This window comes from Manihot esculenta, chromosome 17 (assembly GCF_001659605.2).
Source record: "Manihot esculenta cultivar AM560-2 chromosome 17, M.esculenta_v8, whole genome shotgun sequence".
Classification (NCBI taxonomy): domain Eukaryota; kingdom Viridiplantae; phylum Streptophyta; class Magnoliopsida; order Malpighiales; family Euphorbiaceae; genus Manihot; species Manihot esculenta.
The window spans coordinates 19,098,031-19,112,551 of record NC_035177.2 but is presented as its reverse complement, the minus strand read 5'-3'; the positions used below and the strand labels follow the sequence as shown (position 1 = coordinate 19,112,551).

The 14,521-nt window shown below is 33.6% G+C and overlaps 1 protein-coding gene across 1 annotated transcript; it reads left to right on the top strand.

Moving 5' to 3' along the window:
- The first annotated feature begins 3,390 nt into the window (after positions 1-3,390).
- On the top strand, positions 3,391-5,802 carry LOC110607574 (inactive LRR receptor-like serine/threonine-protein kinase BIR2). Its single transcript, XM_021746711.2, has one exon. The coding sequence runs from the start codon at positions 3,621-3,623 to the stop codon at positions 5,439-5,441; it is 1,821 nt and encodes a 606-aa protein (XP_021602403.1). The 5' UTR covers positions 3,391-3,620; the 3' UTR covers positions 5,442-5,802.
- The last annotated feature ends 8,719 nt before the right edge of the window (positions 5,803-14,521 follow it).

Genomic DNA, 14,521 nt, shown 5'->3' with positions numbered 1-14,521 from the left:
TTTGAAAGCTCTCTTCCTTTTATTGTTAATTGCTTTAATTTAATTAATTAGGTGGTTAGTTAAAAAGCTTAATTAATTATCTTCCTTAAGCTCAAAGGTCTTTGACCACACCAAACCCTATCCATCTCTCTCTCTCATTAAAAAAATAATACCCTTTAACAGAAACATGGTTTAATTAAAAAATCCACCTAAACTAGCCATGTCATTAAATCACGGAGATTATACTTGAAGAAAAATAATTAAAGTTTTAAAAAATATTCAAATATAAATCAAAATTACCTAAGATAGTATGCCAAATCAAATAATTTTCATTCACTGTTAAAAAAATAATCTACAGTAGCAGCGCCCAACTGTCAATTGTTACTTTATAATATATTTTAATTATTATAATAAATCAATAATAATAATTTACTATCATTGTATGTCTTTATTTTCATAATATAAATTAATAATTTATTTATTTTTATACTATAAATAAAGACAAATAAAAATACAATTAAAACTATAATATTATTTAAAAAATTTATTAATTAATTTTTTTATTTTAAAAATATATTAAATATTTTTAATATTTTAAAAAATTTATTAATTAATTTATCTATTAATTTTAACGGTTAAAAATTATAAAAAAATCTGAAATATCTATAATATAAAGAGGCTAATTAATAAATTTTTTAAAAATTTAAAAAATTAATAATTAATTTTTAAAATTATAAGAGCTAAATAATAAAATATTTAATAAATAAAATTTAAAAAAAATTAATTAATAAACTTTTTAAAACATAAAAATATTTTTATATATTTTTTAAAATAAAAAAATTAACTAATTAATTTATTTATACAGTAAAAATTAAATAGTAATATTTTTTTTATTAAAAATTTAAAATAAATTTTTTATTAAATTATATTATATACAGTAAAAAATTATTTTTTTAATAATTTCACAATGTGCTGTTAAAATATTATTGGTTAAATCCTAAAATGTGATAAGACTTTTTACATATATTTAGGCAAAAAATATTTGTATATTAGTTATTAAACCCTAAAAAATAATTTTTTTATAAATAATATAAATAGTGTGAAAAATTAAAATGATTTATTCTTATTATAGATTTAATAAATTTTATATTATTGACATTTTTTTTAAAAAAACATACGCTATTGTAGTTCTGATGTGTAGCATTCATTCCCTCAAACTTTATAAACAGCGAATTCACTAACTATTTTTAAAACTAAGAGAAAAAAAAAAGTTTTATGATTCTCTTAATGTATATCATGAATTAAAAAAGATTCAGAATTTACAACCTTGAGAGAGACAACTGAGCCCATTGCAATAATGCAGCAAAGATTTAATCATATCAAAATTCAAAACCCAATTTCAACCGTTGGATTTTGATATTAATAGATGGAAGCTTTACATCATATGATTAAGCATATGTACCAATCAACTAAAATCTGTATACATACAAAGATTGTGTTAAATAAATGGCTATTTCATAAATTATGCATAAAATAATTCTCATTAATTAATAAAACCTTCAACTCAATCAAATTTCATTATAAAATAAAAAATAAATAAATTTTAGGGGTCAAAAAATAATTTTCAGAAAAAAAAAACACTATTTTAGAGGTTGATAGAAGCAATTTAGGATAATTGATTTGTAATTTTAAAGTTTTTGCAACTATAAAATGGTGAAATGTATTATTAAATTATTTTAAACATTTTTAATTAATATATTTAAATTAATTATTAAAATTTAATAAAAATTTTAATTACATTTTAGTGCATTATGATCTATTAAACATTATATTAAATTAGATAAAATGACATTGTTCACATTTTATTACCTATACTTAATGCATTTATTTTTAAATAGCGGTATTATGTTTCCTCAAAAGTATTATATATATATTTTTTAAATTAAATTTTAAAATAAATTAAATTTATTTTAAATTTAATATATTATTAAAATTATATTAAACTTTTAAATATAAAAATAAGTTAAATTTTACATTTATATTGATTTAAAATAAAAATAATATGATATTTATATTTTTTATATTAAAGATTAAACAAAAATTTAATAAAAAACAAAAAAGAATGAGTTAGTGCAAGGTCCAATCTACAGCTTCCATTCATGGTGGCCTCACTGTCTACTTTAATAATAATAATAAGGCGTCTATAAGCAAAACCCAGCTTTGGTCAAAGAAGCTGTAATCATCATCATCATCAATTAGACATACTTCTCAAAAAAAAAAAAAAAAAAAAAAAAACTCACAATTTTCACATGACAGTAATTACATTTAAATGAATTTTAATAGGCTGCAAGTTTAATATCTAATTTCTTATTTTTAATAAAATTAATATTAACTAACATATACTTAATATTCGTTTTTTATATATTTATATTTATTATATTTTTTATATGAAGTATTTTTTAAATAATTATTAGTATTATAAATAATAGAAAAAATATTCAATAAAATATAAACATTAATATAAAATGATGTAAAATCTTAATTATCCAAATTTTTTGTGAATATTAAAATAAACTGTAGTATTATTTTTTTCAAATGGATATTTAAATATATCAATTAGATGAAAGAAAAAAAAATTTATTAATTTAAGGGAAAATTACTTTGTAGTCCCTGAGGTTTAACGTAATTAACACTTCTGTCCCTCTATTTTGGCGACCCAACACTTAAGTCCCTCACTTTCTTTTCTGTCCAACTTCGTAGTCCTTCCGTCCAAAATAGCCGTTTGGGACACGTGAATTGACAAAATTAACCTTCTTCTTCTTCTTCCTCCTTTTTCTGCAACTTCTTCTTCTTCTTCTTCTTCTTTCTTCTTCTTCTTCTTCTTTCTTCTTCTTTCTTCTTCCTTCTTCTTCTTCTTCTTTCTTCTTCTTCTTCTTCTTCTTCTTCTTCTTCTTCTTCCTACTCTTTCTACAGCAGCTTCTTCTTCTTCTTCTTTTTCTTCTTCTTCTTCTTCTTCTTCTTCTTTCTTCTTCTTCTTTCTTCTTCCTTCTCTTTCTGCAGCAGCTTCTTCTTCTTCTTCTTCTTCTTCTTCTTCTTCTTCTTCTTCTTCTTCTTCTTCTGCAACTGGAGAGAGAAAGCATGAAAGAGAAAAAAAAAAAGGAATTTCACATTAAGAGAAGGGTATTTCTGGAAAAAATTATCATCTCTCACTTTTGACTATTTGACCAAACGGTTTAAATGGACGGAAGGACTACGAATTTGGACGGAAGAGAAAGTGAGGGACTTAAGTGTTGGGTCGCCAAAATAGAGGGACAGAAGTGTTAATTACGTTAAACCTCAGGGACTAAAAAGTAAATTTCCCTTAATTTAATTATAAACCATTTCTGGAAAATAAAATATTCAAGTGGGGATTTAATCATTGTTCCAAATTTCATATCCAAGTCAAAGCTTCTCTCCCTTCATTATCTGATGGCCTGCTTTCCCTTTAGACCATTCTAAAGCCTTAATCCACAAAACAAAATTTGATTTTCTAGTTCATCAAGAGAATCTCTCCCCCACTTTCCCTCTCTAATCCGCCATGCTTTTAATTTTCTTGTAGAAGTAAAGAATTACTAGAGATTTTGATCTGGGTTCGGCTCACTATGAAGGATTTTTCAATTCATGGTCGGAAGATTGCTACTTTACTCACATTATCAACTGGGATCATATGGGTTTCTTTAGTTTCTTCTGTAATTGGTGAAGATGATGTCAAATGTCTGCAAGGTGTTAAGACTTCGCTTAGTGACCCACAAGGTAAGCTCAACTCCTGGAACTTCGCCAACTCATCATCTGGGTTCCTCTGCAACTTTGTCGGTGTGTCTTGCTGGAATGATCAAGAAAATAGGATTATCAACCTGGAATTACGGGACATGGACCTGGCTGGGCAACTCCCTGAGTCCTTAAAGTATTGTAAGAGCCTGCAAAATTTGGATCTTTCATCTAATGCTTTATCTGGAACAATTCCTTCTCAGATCTGTACATGGTTGCCTTATTTGGTTACTCTTGATCTATCCAATAATGATCTTTCAGGTTCTATACCACCTGATCTTGTGAACTGTACTTATTTGAATAATTTGATACTTTCAAACAATCGTCTCTCTGGACCTATACCTTTTGAATTCTCTAGTTTGGCTAGGCTGAAGAAGTTTTCTGTTGCAAACAATGATCTTACTGGTACAATTCCTTCCTTCTTTAGTAATTTTGATTCTGGGGATTTTGCTGGGAATGATCTTTGTGGGGAGCCTTTAGGATCCAAGTGTGGTGGGTTAAGCAAGAAGAATCTTGCTATTATAATTGCTGCTGGGATTTTTGGTGCTGCAGCATCTTTGTTGTTGGGTTTTGGGGTGTGGTGGTGGTATCATTTGAGGTATTCTAGAGGGAGAGCAAGAGGGTATGGCATTGGAAGAGGTGATGATTCCAGTTGGGTTGATAGGTTGAGGGCTCATAAGCTTGTTCAGGTTTCATTGTTTCAAAAGCCCATTGTTAAGGTTAAATTGGCTGATTTAATGGCGGCTACTAACAATTTTAGCCCTGAGAATATCATAATTTCAACCAGGACTGGTACTACCTACAAGGCTGTTCTTCCTGATGGATCTGCACTCGCAGTCAAGCGTCTTAGTACTTGTAAGCTTGGAGAGAAGCAGTTTCGCCTGGAGATGAATCGGTTGGGACAGCTTAGACATCCAAATTTGACACCTCTTTTGGGTTTTTGTGTTGTGGAGGATGAGAAGCTTTTGGTTTATAAGCATATGTCTAATGGAACTTTGTATGCTTTACTTCATGAAAGTGGTGCATTAATGGATTGGCCAACGAGATTCAGAATCGGTTTGGGTGCTGCTAGAGGTCTAGCTTGGCTTCATCATGGATGCCAGCCTTCATTCTTGCACCAAAACATATGCTCCAATGTGATTCTTGTTGACGAAGATTTTGATGCTAGGATCGTAGATTTTGGATTGGCAAGGCTCATGACTTGCTCGGATTCTAACGAGAGTAGTTATGTTAATGGGGATTTAGGAGCATTCGGTTATGTTGCACCCGAGTACTCGAGCACTATGGTTGCTTCATTGAAAGGGGATGTGTATGGATTTGGAGTGGTACTTCTAGAGCTTGTGACAGGGCAAAAACCTCTTGATATTAGTACTGCCGAAGAAGGATTCAAGGGTAACTTGGTGGATTGGTTGAATTACCTTTCGAGTTCTGGTAGAATCAAGGATGCAATCGATAAGACTCTTTGCGGGAAGGGACACGATGAGGAGATCTTGCAGTTCCTGAAAATTGCTTTGAATTGTGTGGCTGCTCGACCAAAGGACAGATGTTCGATGTACCAAGTTTACCAATCATTAAAGGCATGTGGCAAAGACCTCGGTTTCTCCGAGCAAGATGAAGAATTTCCATTGATTTTTGTCAAGCAAGACAGTTATTGAACAAATGTAACTATGGAACAAAGACGGGAGAAAAGAAGCCTGACAAAACAGTAAAGACACTTTCTTTTTCATATTGAGTTCACACATTTTCTGGTAAGTTCTCAAATTTCCTGGATGTAAATGGTGTGATGTCAACTTGAGCTTCCTTTTCTCCAATTGTTATGTATAAATTAGCTGTATGATAAAATAAAACATTTCCTCAGATCAGGTTTCTTAATTTTTAAGAAAAATCCATTGTTTTCCATTCATGTTTTATGACAAACAACCTTTGTAGCTGCCTAAAAGTATTTGTAATCTGCTGTGTCTGGAGCCTTAGAAATTTGGCCTGCAACTCTGCATATATTCATTTGTTCTGCATCAATTGTTGTGTTTGGATTAGATGAATGTGGAATTCCTTTAATTTGCAAAAATATTTTATTTAATAAATTTATAAGTAAGTTGCAAAGTCAACTCATTTTAGTTAATTCCAATTATTAAGTTCAATTTGAGACTTATTAATTTACTGTTCTTTTTCTAACTACCAAATTTGGTTGGATTCGACCAAGTATAACTAATTAAAAGAATTAACAAGTAATCAACAATGGAAATCAGAAAATGTACTATTGGGAGAGGCATCACGAATCTCAAAGTATTATATATAATCTTTTATGAATTATATCCTCAGATGATAATTAAGAATTTTTTTATTTATAATTTTAAAAATTTTAAAATTAAAAATATACATAATTCTATAAGAATTTATTTAAATTAAACTATTTCAATCGAGGCGATAATGAAATTTTTGAGTACATTTATAAGATGGAAGAAATTAACTGAAGTTGAAACAGACAAGACAATGATCTTGTCTTCCATCGTTAACCTCCAGTCTTACAATCAATTTCAAAGGAGACTCAAGATATCGGAGCATTCCTTTCTAATAAAAATGTTGTTGAAAGAAAAAAAAAAAAAACCATGTTGATGGAGGAATATTTCATTTGATGGAATTAAAATATAAGAATTAAATTATTAAAATTTAAAATAATGAGATATATTTATTAATTTTGATACATCTCAATAATATAAAATTAATTGTTTTCCTCTTAATTAATAGAGTGACTTCATCCAAGCAATGTAAAGCATTTGCCTTATTACCCTATTCATGTGTGACAACACAACTTTAACTTCTTTCAGAAATTGTGTTGCTCATATTTTTAGCAACATTCTTCATTGAACAATTTAAATTTAAGAGTGAGGTCCTGTCTCTTTTGATTTCCTCTCGCATGTCGTATTTGATTTCTCTTCTTGAAATGGGAAGCTCAACCCTAAGATGAATCATATTTACTTGGACAACAGTAATAATAAGTTACAATTGCATAACTATTTATTTATATATTATATAATGCAATTTGAAGTCTCCAATGCATGTGATGTTAAAATGAAGAAATTTCCCTCAATGTCTGTCTTTGTTATTAGCACCTCATAAAAATAAGAGAAAGGCTGATGTTTAAAGAAGCTTTTGTTAAAGAGCAACAGTATCATCAGCTTCCATGTATTTCAAATATGAGCTTATGATCACCTGTCCTCAAATCCTATTATACTAAGAATATGTCTCCTCTTTTCTACTATCACATTCTCCTACTTTTAACACCCACTTAAAAAATATATATATATATATAAATAGGTGGTCTCTCCAGATAGATTTAATACTATTTGGTATGATTTATATTTTAAAAAAATATTTAAATAAAATTTTACAAAATCATATATGATTTTATTTTCTTTAAAATGAAAAGTTTGTAAGTTGAAAAATAAATAAATTTATCCATTCCAAACAATAAAGTAATAGAAAAAAATTAAATTGAATTGAATTCTTGTGAATTTTTTAATTCCAAGCAAAGAATATATATACGATAGATATAATTTAACTATTAAACAAAGCTGTCCTGCGATTGATCAATTTATGAGAAAGAGAATGTGAGATAGTTGGTACTTACAGCGTCGAAGCTTAAATCAGTAAACTAAAGAAAATGACGAATGTAATGAATTGCTTAAAATTCAAGAGTAGTTGTGTAAGAATGTGTACCTTGATCTCTATATTCATCTGCCTTTATACTGTAAGAAGGTAGAGTCTATTATCAAATTTCCTGAAAATCTGACTAGCACTAGCCAGTGGATATGAAATCCCACAATTATAAGTGTAATGAGAATCTGCTGGATTATATTATCTAACGGTAACTTTTCGTTAAGTCTCGCCCTGCTAAAGAGAGGGCAAGTCTCGGTGAATAATCGAGAACTACAGTGTCTGAGTCTTCCTTTTCACGGGTGGGATCGTGTATCATTTAATCAGACTTTTATCACGTGGCCTGTCTTATGGTGATAACTCATGGCTTACTTTTGGTGATTATTGTGTTACATTAGAGATCCCCCACTGGTATTTGATTCTTCATATTCGAAGATGACAGTTGTCTTTTCGATCTTGGACACGTGACATATCTAGATTGACCTTCCATGCTCGCGTCGCGTTACCTGCTCCTGAACATAAATGATAATTGCCTTATTTCTTGAGTCGCATTCAAAACCTACCATCAAAACCATTATATAAAAATCATTCTTCTCCTCCAAATATTACTTTTGCTTATAACTGACTTCTGCGCTTTAGAAAAGACTCGACCACTCATTTTTTTTTTCATTCACCTCCTTCCTTACTCAAGGTAATTCATTTTTACTTTTTCTTCCATAACAATGAATGATAACACTTCTTCTTCTTCCTCTTCTTCTAGTGGAAGTTCAACCTCCAACTCCTTCTCCGACGGACCCATTTGCACTCCTGCTCTCATCGTTCTACGAAGGGCGGTCCACAATAGTGAAAGCATCTTAGTAAAGGACATTCCCTCCATATTGACCGATAAGGATGTAGACCACCTTCACAATCATTATCAGATCTCTCATGAACTCTTTCGTGTTAATACTCCATCTCTAGGCATTTGTGTGGATGACCAGATCCCAGCGGAGGATACTATCATGGTCTACAAAGAACAGCTAAAGGCGGATCTTCGGTTTCCTATATACCCATTTTTTATTGAAGTCCTCCGCTTCGACAGGTTGTAAGTCGCCCAACTGCACCTCAACAGTTGGAGGATCTTGGTGGCTGATAGAGCACAAATTTAACATGTATTTTCCTTCTTTTCTATCACCTATCTATGTGATTTTCTATTAATTCTGCACTTTTTATCATGTTTTTGTAGAAAAACAAATGATAAAAAAGATGAGCCAAAATCAATGAGAAAAAAAGTTGACTATATGCCATGGCTGAATAGACTTGACCAAAGATTTGCCCAACTCTCTGGAAAAACCTCCGAACAGTAGCAGAAGCAGATTTGACGTGGAAAAAGAAATAAAACCAGATCTTTTCATTAAAGAGTGCACGATCTCATGCATTTTAGTCCAAATTTTACGGTATAACCTCTCCCAAAGATTAGGAAATATCCATCTATAATACCCGGCTAGACTCCGGTATCAGAATTCCTACCGTCCGGTGGAATCTCGAATGTCGGAAACCTCTAGAAGGGTAAAATCATGTTTTTATAAAATGTTTTAATGTATCTTATGGTTTTAAGCAAAAAGGAAATTGAGTTTTAAGTGAAAAAGACCAAGGAGACATTTCCAGGTTCGGCCGCCGAACCCCAAGTTCGGCCGCCGAACGTGGGATGGTTTAGGGGGGCAAGTTAGGCTTCCAAAAGTTTCAAAGGTTCGGCCGCCGAACCTCATGTTCGGCCGCCGAACTTGCATGAGTTTTGGAAGCACTTTAGGCTGCCGAAAGGTGGTCTGCCAGCCCCTATATAAGAGCTCCATGGCCGTAACGGGCGAGTTTTCTCCCCATTTTCGGCCACAATGAGTTCTTGCTCTCCCATGGTTCATTTTAGATGTTTTTCCTTCGATCTTTCATGTTTTAACAAGCTTTATGTTGATTTGAAGATATTTGAACAAAAGAGCGAGTTTTGGAAGCTTGGAGACCAAAGAGTTGAGATCTCTCCCATCTCCAAGTTGGATCGTCTCTCCTCTCGTTCTTCAAAAGGTAAGAGTAGATCCATGGTTCCTTTAATGTTTTAAGTAAGTTTTATGAAGTTTCTTGGGGTAGGAATGCATGTGTAGGTTTATGTGGAGTTTATGGGTTTACTGTGCGTTTATGGACAATGTATGTTGGATATGCATGTTTGATGTGTTGTAGATGGGGTTTAGGATAGTTTGAAGCCCTTAGGAGCTAGTATGCTTGAGTATGCATGTTGTAGAATAGGAAAATGCATGATTGAATGAGTTGGGAGGCGTTTATGCATGTTGAGCTGAGTTTCTGCCCTTTTGGGAAGAACTCAGGTTCGGCAGCCGAAGGCTCTTTCGGCCGCCGAACCTGCCTTTGGTAGCATGTATCCGCTGCCGAACCCTGCCCCCGAAAGTGGACTTTCGGCTCTAGAAGGGAGTTTCGGCCGCCGAAGGTGCCGCCGAACATGACATGCATGAGTTTCGTCTCTAGAGGGAACCTTCGGCCGCCGAAAGTGCCGCCGAAGGTGCATGACTTTCGGCTCTGGAGGGCCTTTCGGCCGCCGAACCTGTCGCCGAAAGTGCCCTGTTCAGCCCTCCTTTGCATGATTTATGTGATTGTTTTAAGGTGTTTTAGGGGGTTTTTGGGGAGTATTTTAGAGTCATGTTTATGTATGTTAGGTCTCTCATTTGAGTCCACCTGTGTAGGTTCGGACCCGAGAAACCGAGGACCCCAGCAGTGAGTTCAGCTGCTTCTGAGTCTGTTAGAGCTTCAGCCAGAGGTGAGTAGAATATCTTATTTCGTTTCAAAGTAAATAAATAAATTCTGAGCATGATACACGCATCATGAATGCCATGAGATATACTAGGGTGCTTGCATTAGAATTCACGAATATGTTGCATTGCATAATATGTTGCTGATGTGGGTGAATATTGGATGATCCTTTAGCCGCACTACGTTATGATATGATGTGATACGGTATGGAAGACTAGTGAGGCCCATTCTACGCCCCTGGCACTATGTAAGAGAAAGACCAGTGAGGCCCATTCTACACCCCTGGCATATTGGAATGTTATGTTATGAATGTAATGTAAGAGAAAGACCAGTGAGGCCCAGTCTACGCCCCTGGCACTATTGGAATGAGTAGTGGGCTATTGGTGACAAGTTCACCCTTGATGTGGATTGTTTGTGATATGTTGCATTTCATGAAAGCATGAAATTTCAATTGAATGTTTAATTATTCTGCTCACTGGGCTTTATAGCTCACCCCTCTCCCTTAACCCCCAGGTTTGCAGGTACAGGGTAGACCAGGAGGTCAGCAGGAGTAGAGTCATGTGTTATGTAATAGCCAGATGTGGAAATGGATATGATGTAATGTAAAAGTATGATATAGAAATGTAATGTATTGATGCTTATGGAAGTTAGAGTTGTACTTGACCATAGTATTATGTTAATCCGTTTCTAGTACATGATCTTAATGTTTAATGATGATTATTGTAAACCAAACTTAATTTATGTTATGTCACCCCATTGGAGCATTGATGAGGACTCCAAGGTGGGGTTAATGTTTATGTTTATGAATAGTACATGCACAGGTTGAGTTTGGTGATTGAATGGAAAGAAAAGTTCAAAATTTTTATGTATGTTGTTGATCATGTATGGGATTAAACAGGTTCACAGAATGAATGTTTGGCTTGCTACGGATCCCGGCGGCCTTAAGCCGATCTAGATCCTAGCGCCGGTAGCTGTCCGATTTTCGGGTCGTTACACCATCCCTCTTTGGAAACAAATTAAAAGAGTTATTTTTATTAAAAATATTCAAATCAAACTCTTTTAGGAAGAAATTCAAGAGGATTTCTCTAGAGTTTTGCTATTTAAACACTTTTTTGATAGCAGTAGCCCACATCTTCTCTTCTGCCGAATTTCCTTCTTTATTTTGTACTTTCTTACCGCCATGTGTGGCTAAACTCTTTAGATCTAGTTGGAGATAGGTTTAGGTTGAAGTTTCAGTTTCTTTATGAGTTGAGAGATCTAAACATTATTGTTCATCTTTTATTCTTCCAATATTTATGTAATTTCAGTTCTTATTATTATTATTGTTTTGTTAATTAATCAATAGGACCCGTTGTTCATATTTTCAAGGTGATATGTCGTTAGTTTGGATACTTGAAGTTCGTAATTGCTCGAGTTATTTAACAAGTAACAATTAGTGTAATCCACTAAGGAATTGTATAATCTAGCTTGAACTCACCATGCGGTTTGGTTTGTTGGTTAGAATTGGGTCTCTCTTATTCTTAAGGCGGTTGATAAATTAAATCTAATAGACGTTCTTTGGATTGTTTATTGACTAGGGTTAATTACTGAAGTTTTCCTAATTAATTTACACCAAAGGAAAGATTGGTTATATGAAACGCCTTCTATAACTAGAACTAATTTATTGGAATGAATAAAGATACTTTTATTTCTACGATCAATTCTCATAATTGAAATAGATCCTAATCTTCAACTAAAATTTATTTGCATTGATTTGATTTTCTCTTGATTATTGCTTTCTTTAATTATCTTGATTTTTATTTTTAACTCTTCATCAAAACCCTTTTTTGCTTATCTATCTATTTTTTCTAGTTATTGATTGGAGATTTTTAGTGTCAATTCCTTATGGATTCGATCATATTCACCCTATATGTAATTTATATTTATTGGATTTAGATAAGTTATTTTTGGTGGCTTTGACACCTATAAAAAATTGACACCGTTGTCGAAGAATTGATTTAAACTAATTTATTTCTTTTTATTACTAGGTTTGATCGTGAAGAAGATTTTCTTTACGATCTTGAGATTTAAAGAACTGTCAAAAGCTTGCAAAAACAAGCTAAATTGAGGAAATAAGCCTCATCAGCATCTACTTCTGTAGCCTATAAAGAATCAGCCCGAGAACTAGAAATTGTTGCTGAAAAAATTTTTGAACTAACCCTTGAAACAGCAGTTGAACCAGCTGCTATAGAAGCAATTGCAGCAACACCTAAAGAGGTAAAAAAATGCAGTAACTACTGCTCTTGAACCAGCTGTTGTCATTGTTGAATTAGAAGCTAAAATCATTGAAGAAAGAGCACCCATGGTGCAAGAAAGCACCTTGCATGAACTACCAGCCCCGTTGGTAATCAAGCACTACTTTGCATCACATATCCAGCCTTAGGAGAACCTTTTGAGCTGAAATCATGTTTAATTCACTTGCTTCCCAAGTTTAGAGGGAAAGAAAAATGAATATCCACACAAACATCTCAAGGAATATTGTTTGCTCAAGCATGAGACCTTAAGGCATAACCGAAGAACATATCAAATTGCGAGTATTCCCTTTTTCACTTGAGGAAGCTGCAAAAGATTGGCTGTTTTATTTTTCACCTGGCTCAATCACTACATGGACCGAAATGGTAAGAGCTTTCCTAGACAAATATTGTCTAACTTCTAAAGCCATTGAAATAAGAAGGGAGATCAGTGGAATTAAGCAAAAAAATTCTCAAGAGCCATACGAATATTGGAAGAGATCCAAAAGGTTGTACACTAGTTACCCCCAACATGACATCTTCGATTAATCCCTGATTAAATACTTCTATAAAGGTCTTATACCCTCAGAAAGAAAACTCATTGATGTAGCATGTGGATGATCTATTGAGGATAAGACACCCCAAGCTGTAAGAGAATTAATCTCTACCATGACAACTGCCTCAAAGCAATATGGAGACCAAAAAGAGCAACCTAGAAGGGTAAATGAAGTATATCCTCTCTTGCATCACAGATTTCTCATCTGAAATTTGCAGTGCGAAGTCTTATTGTAGGGCAAGCCCAACAAGCAAGAGCATATGGGATTTGTGCAACTTATGAACATCCAATGAATATGTGTCCCACACTCCAAGAATATCAACAACATGTCAATGCCATAGTAAGCTTTGAGGGGCATAAAAAATAAAGGAAGTATGACCCTTACTCCAACATATACAATCCATGAAGGAGGGAGGGATCATCCCAATTTCAGCTATGCAAGGTCCAACAATTTTTAGAATTTTTAGCACAATTACCCTCAACAAGCATATAACGACCCGGAATCCGGACCGCTACCGGCGCTAGGATTCAGATCGACTTAAGGTCGCCGGAACCCGTAACAAGCCTACTATACATCCTGTGTACCTGATAAAAATCCCATACGTGATCATACATTTTCATAAAATTTAAACATAACATAACATATCCATAAATGCCAGGGGCGTAGAATGGGCCTCGACCTGAACTTTCTCTTATCATATTGCCAGGGGCGTATAATGGGCCTCGACCTGGACTTCCGTATCATATCATATTGTAACGACCCGAAAATCGGACCGCTACCGACGCTAGGATCCGGGTCGACTTAAGGCCGCCGGGACCCGTAGCAAGCCTGACATATAACCTGTAAACTTGTATAATCCCATACATGATCAACAACATGCATAAAAATTAAAACTTCTCTTCATACATACTATCATCAACTAACTCAACCTGTGCATACTCTGAACATATACATAACATAGTCCCTCTGTGGGATCTCATCAAGCCTTAAAGGCAAAACAACCTGTGTTGAGTTAGTTTACATAAACATCATAACATAAGATCATGTATATACAAAAGGGATTAACAATATATTATGGTCAAGCACAACTCTATCCTCAATAACCTCATTACATACATACTGTAATCTCTTACATATCATCATAATACAATTGTCATGTCCACCAACTAACTATTACATACATATGACTTTCTCTCTTCCTGCCTTCTCTATCTATCCCGTACCTGCAAACCTGGGGGTTAGGGGAGAGGGGTGAGCTAGATGCCCAGTGAGTAGAACTATAAAAAGAATGTTTAAAACATGCTCTCATGAAATGCGTCACTGCACAAACAAATCACACCACGGATGGACTGATTCAAAAATCCCTCAACTCCATGCCCGGCCCTATTATGGGCACCACAGGACTTCGTATTCGGAGTTATTGCCCGGCCCTATTATGGGCACCACAGGACTTCGTATACAGAA

What these genes read in the sequence shown, in the direction of transcription:
- LOC110607574 (XM_021746711.2), top strand. Translation starts at nt 3,621, where the DNA reads ATGAAGGATTTTTCAATTCATGGTCGGAAGATTGCTACTTTACTCACA.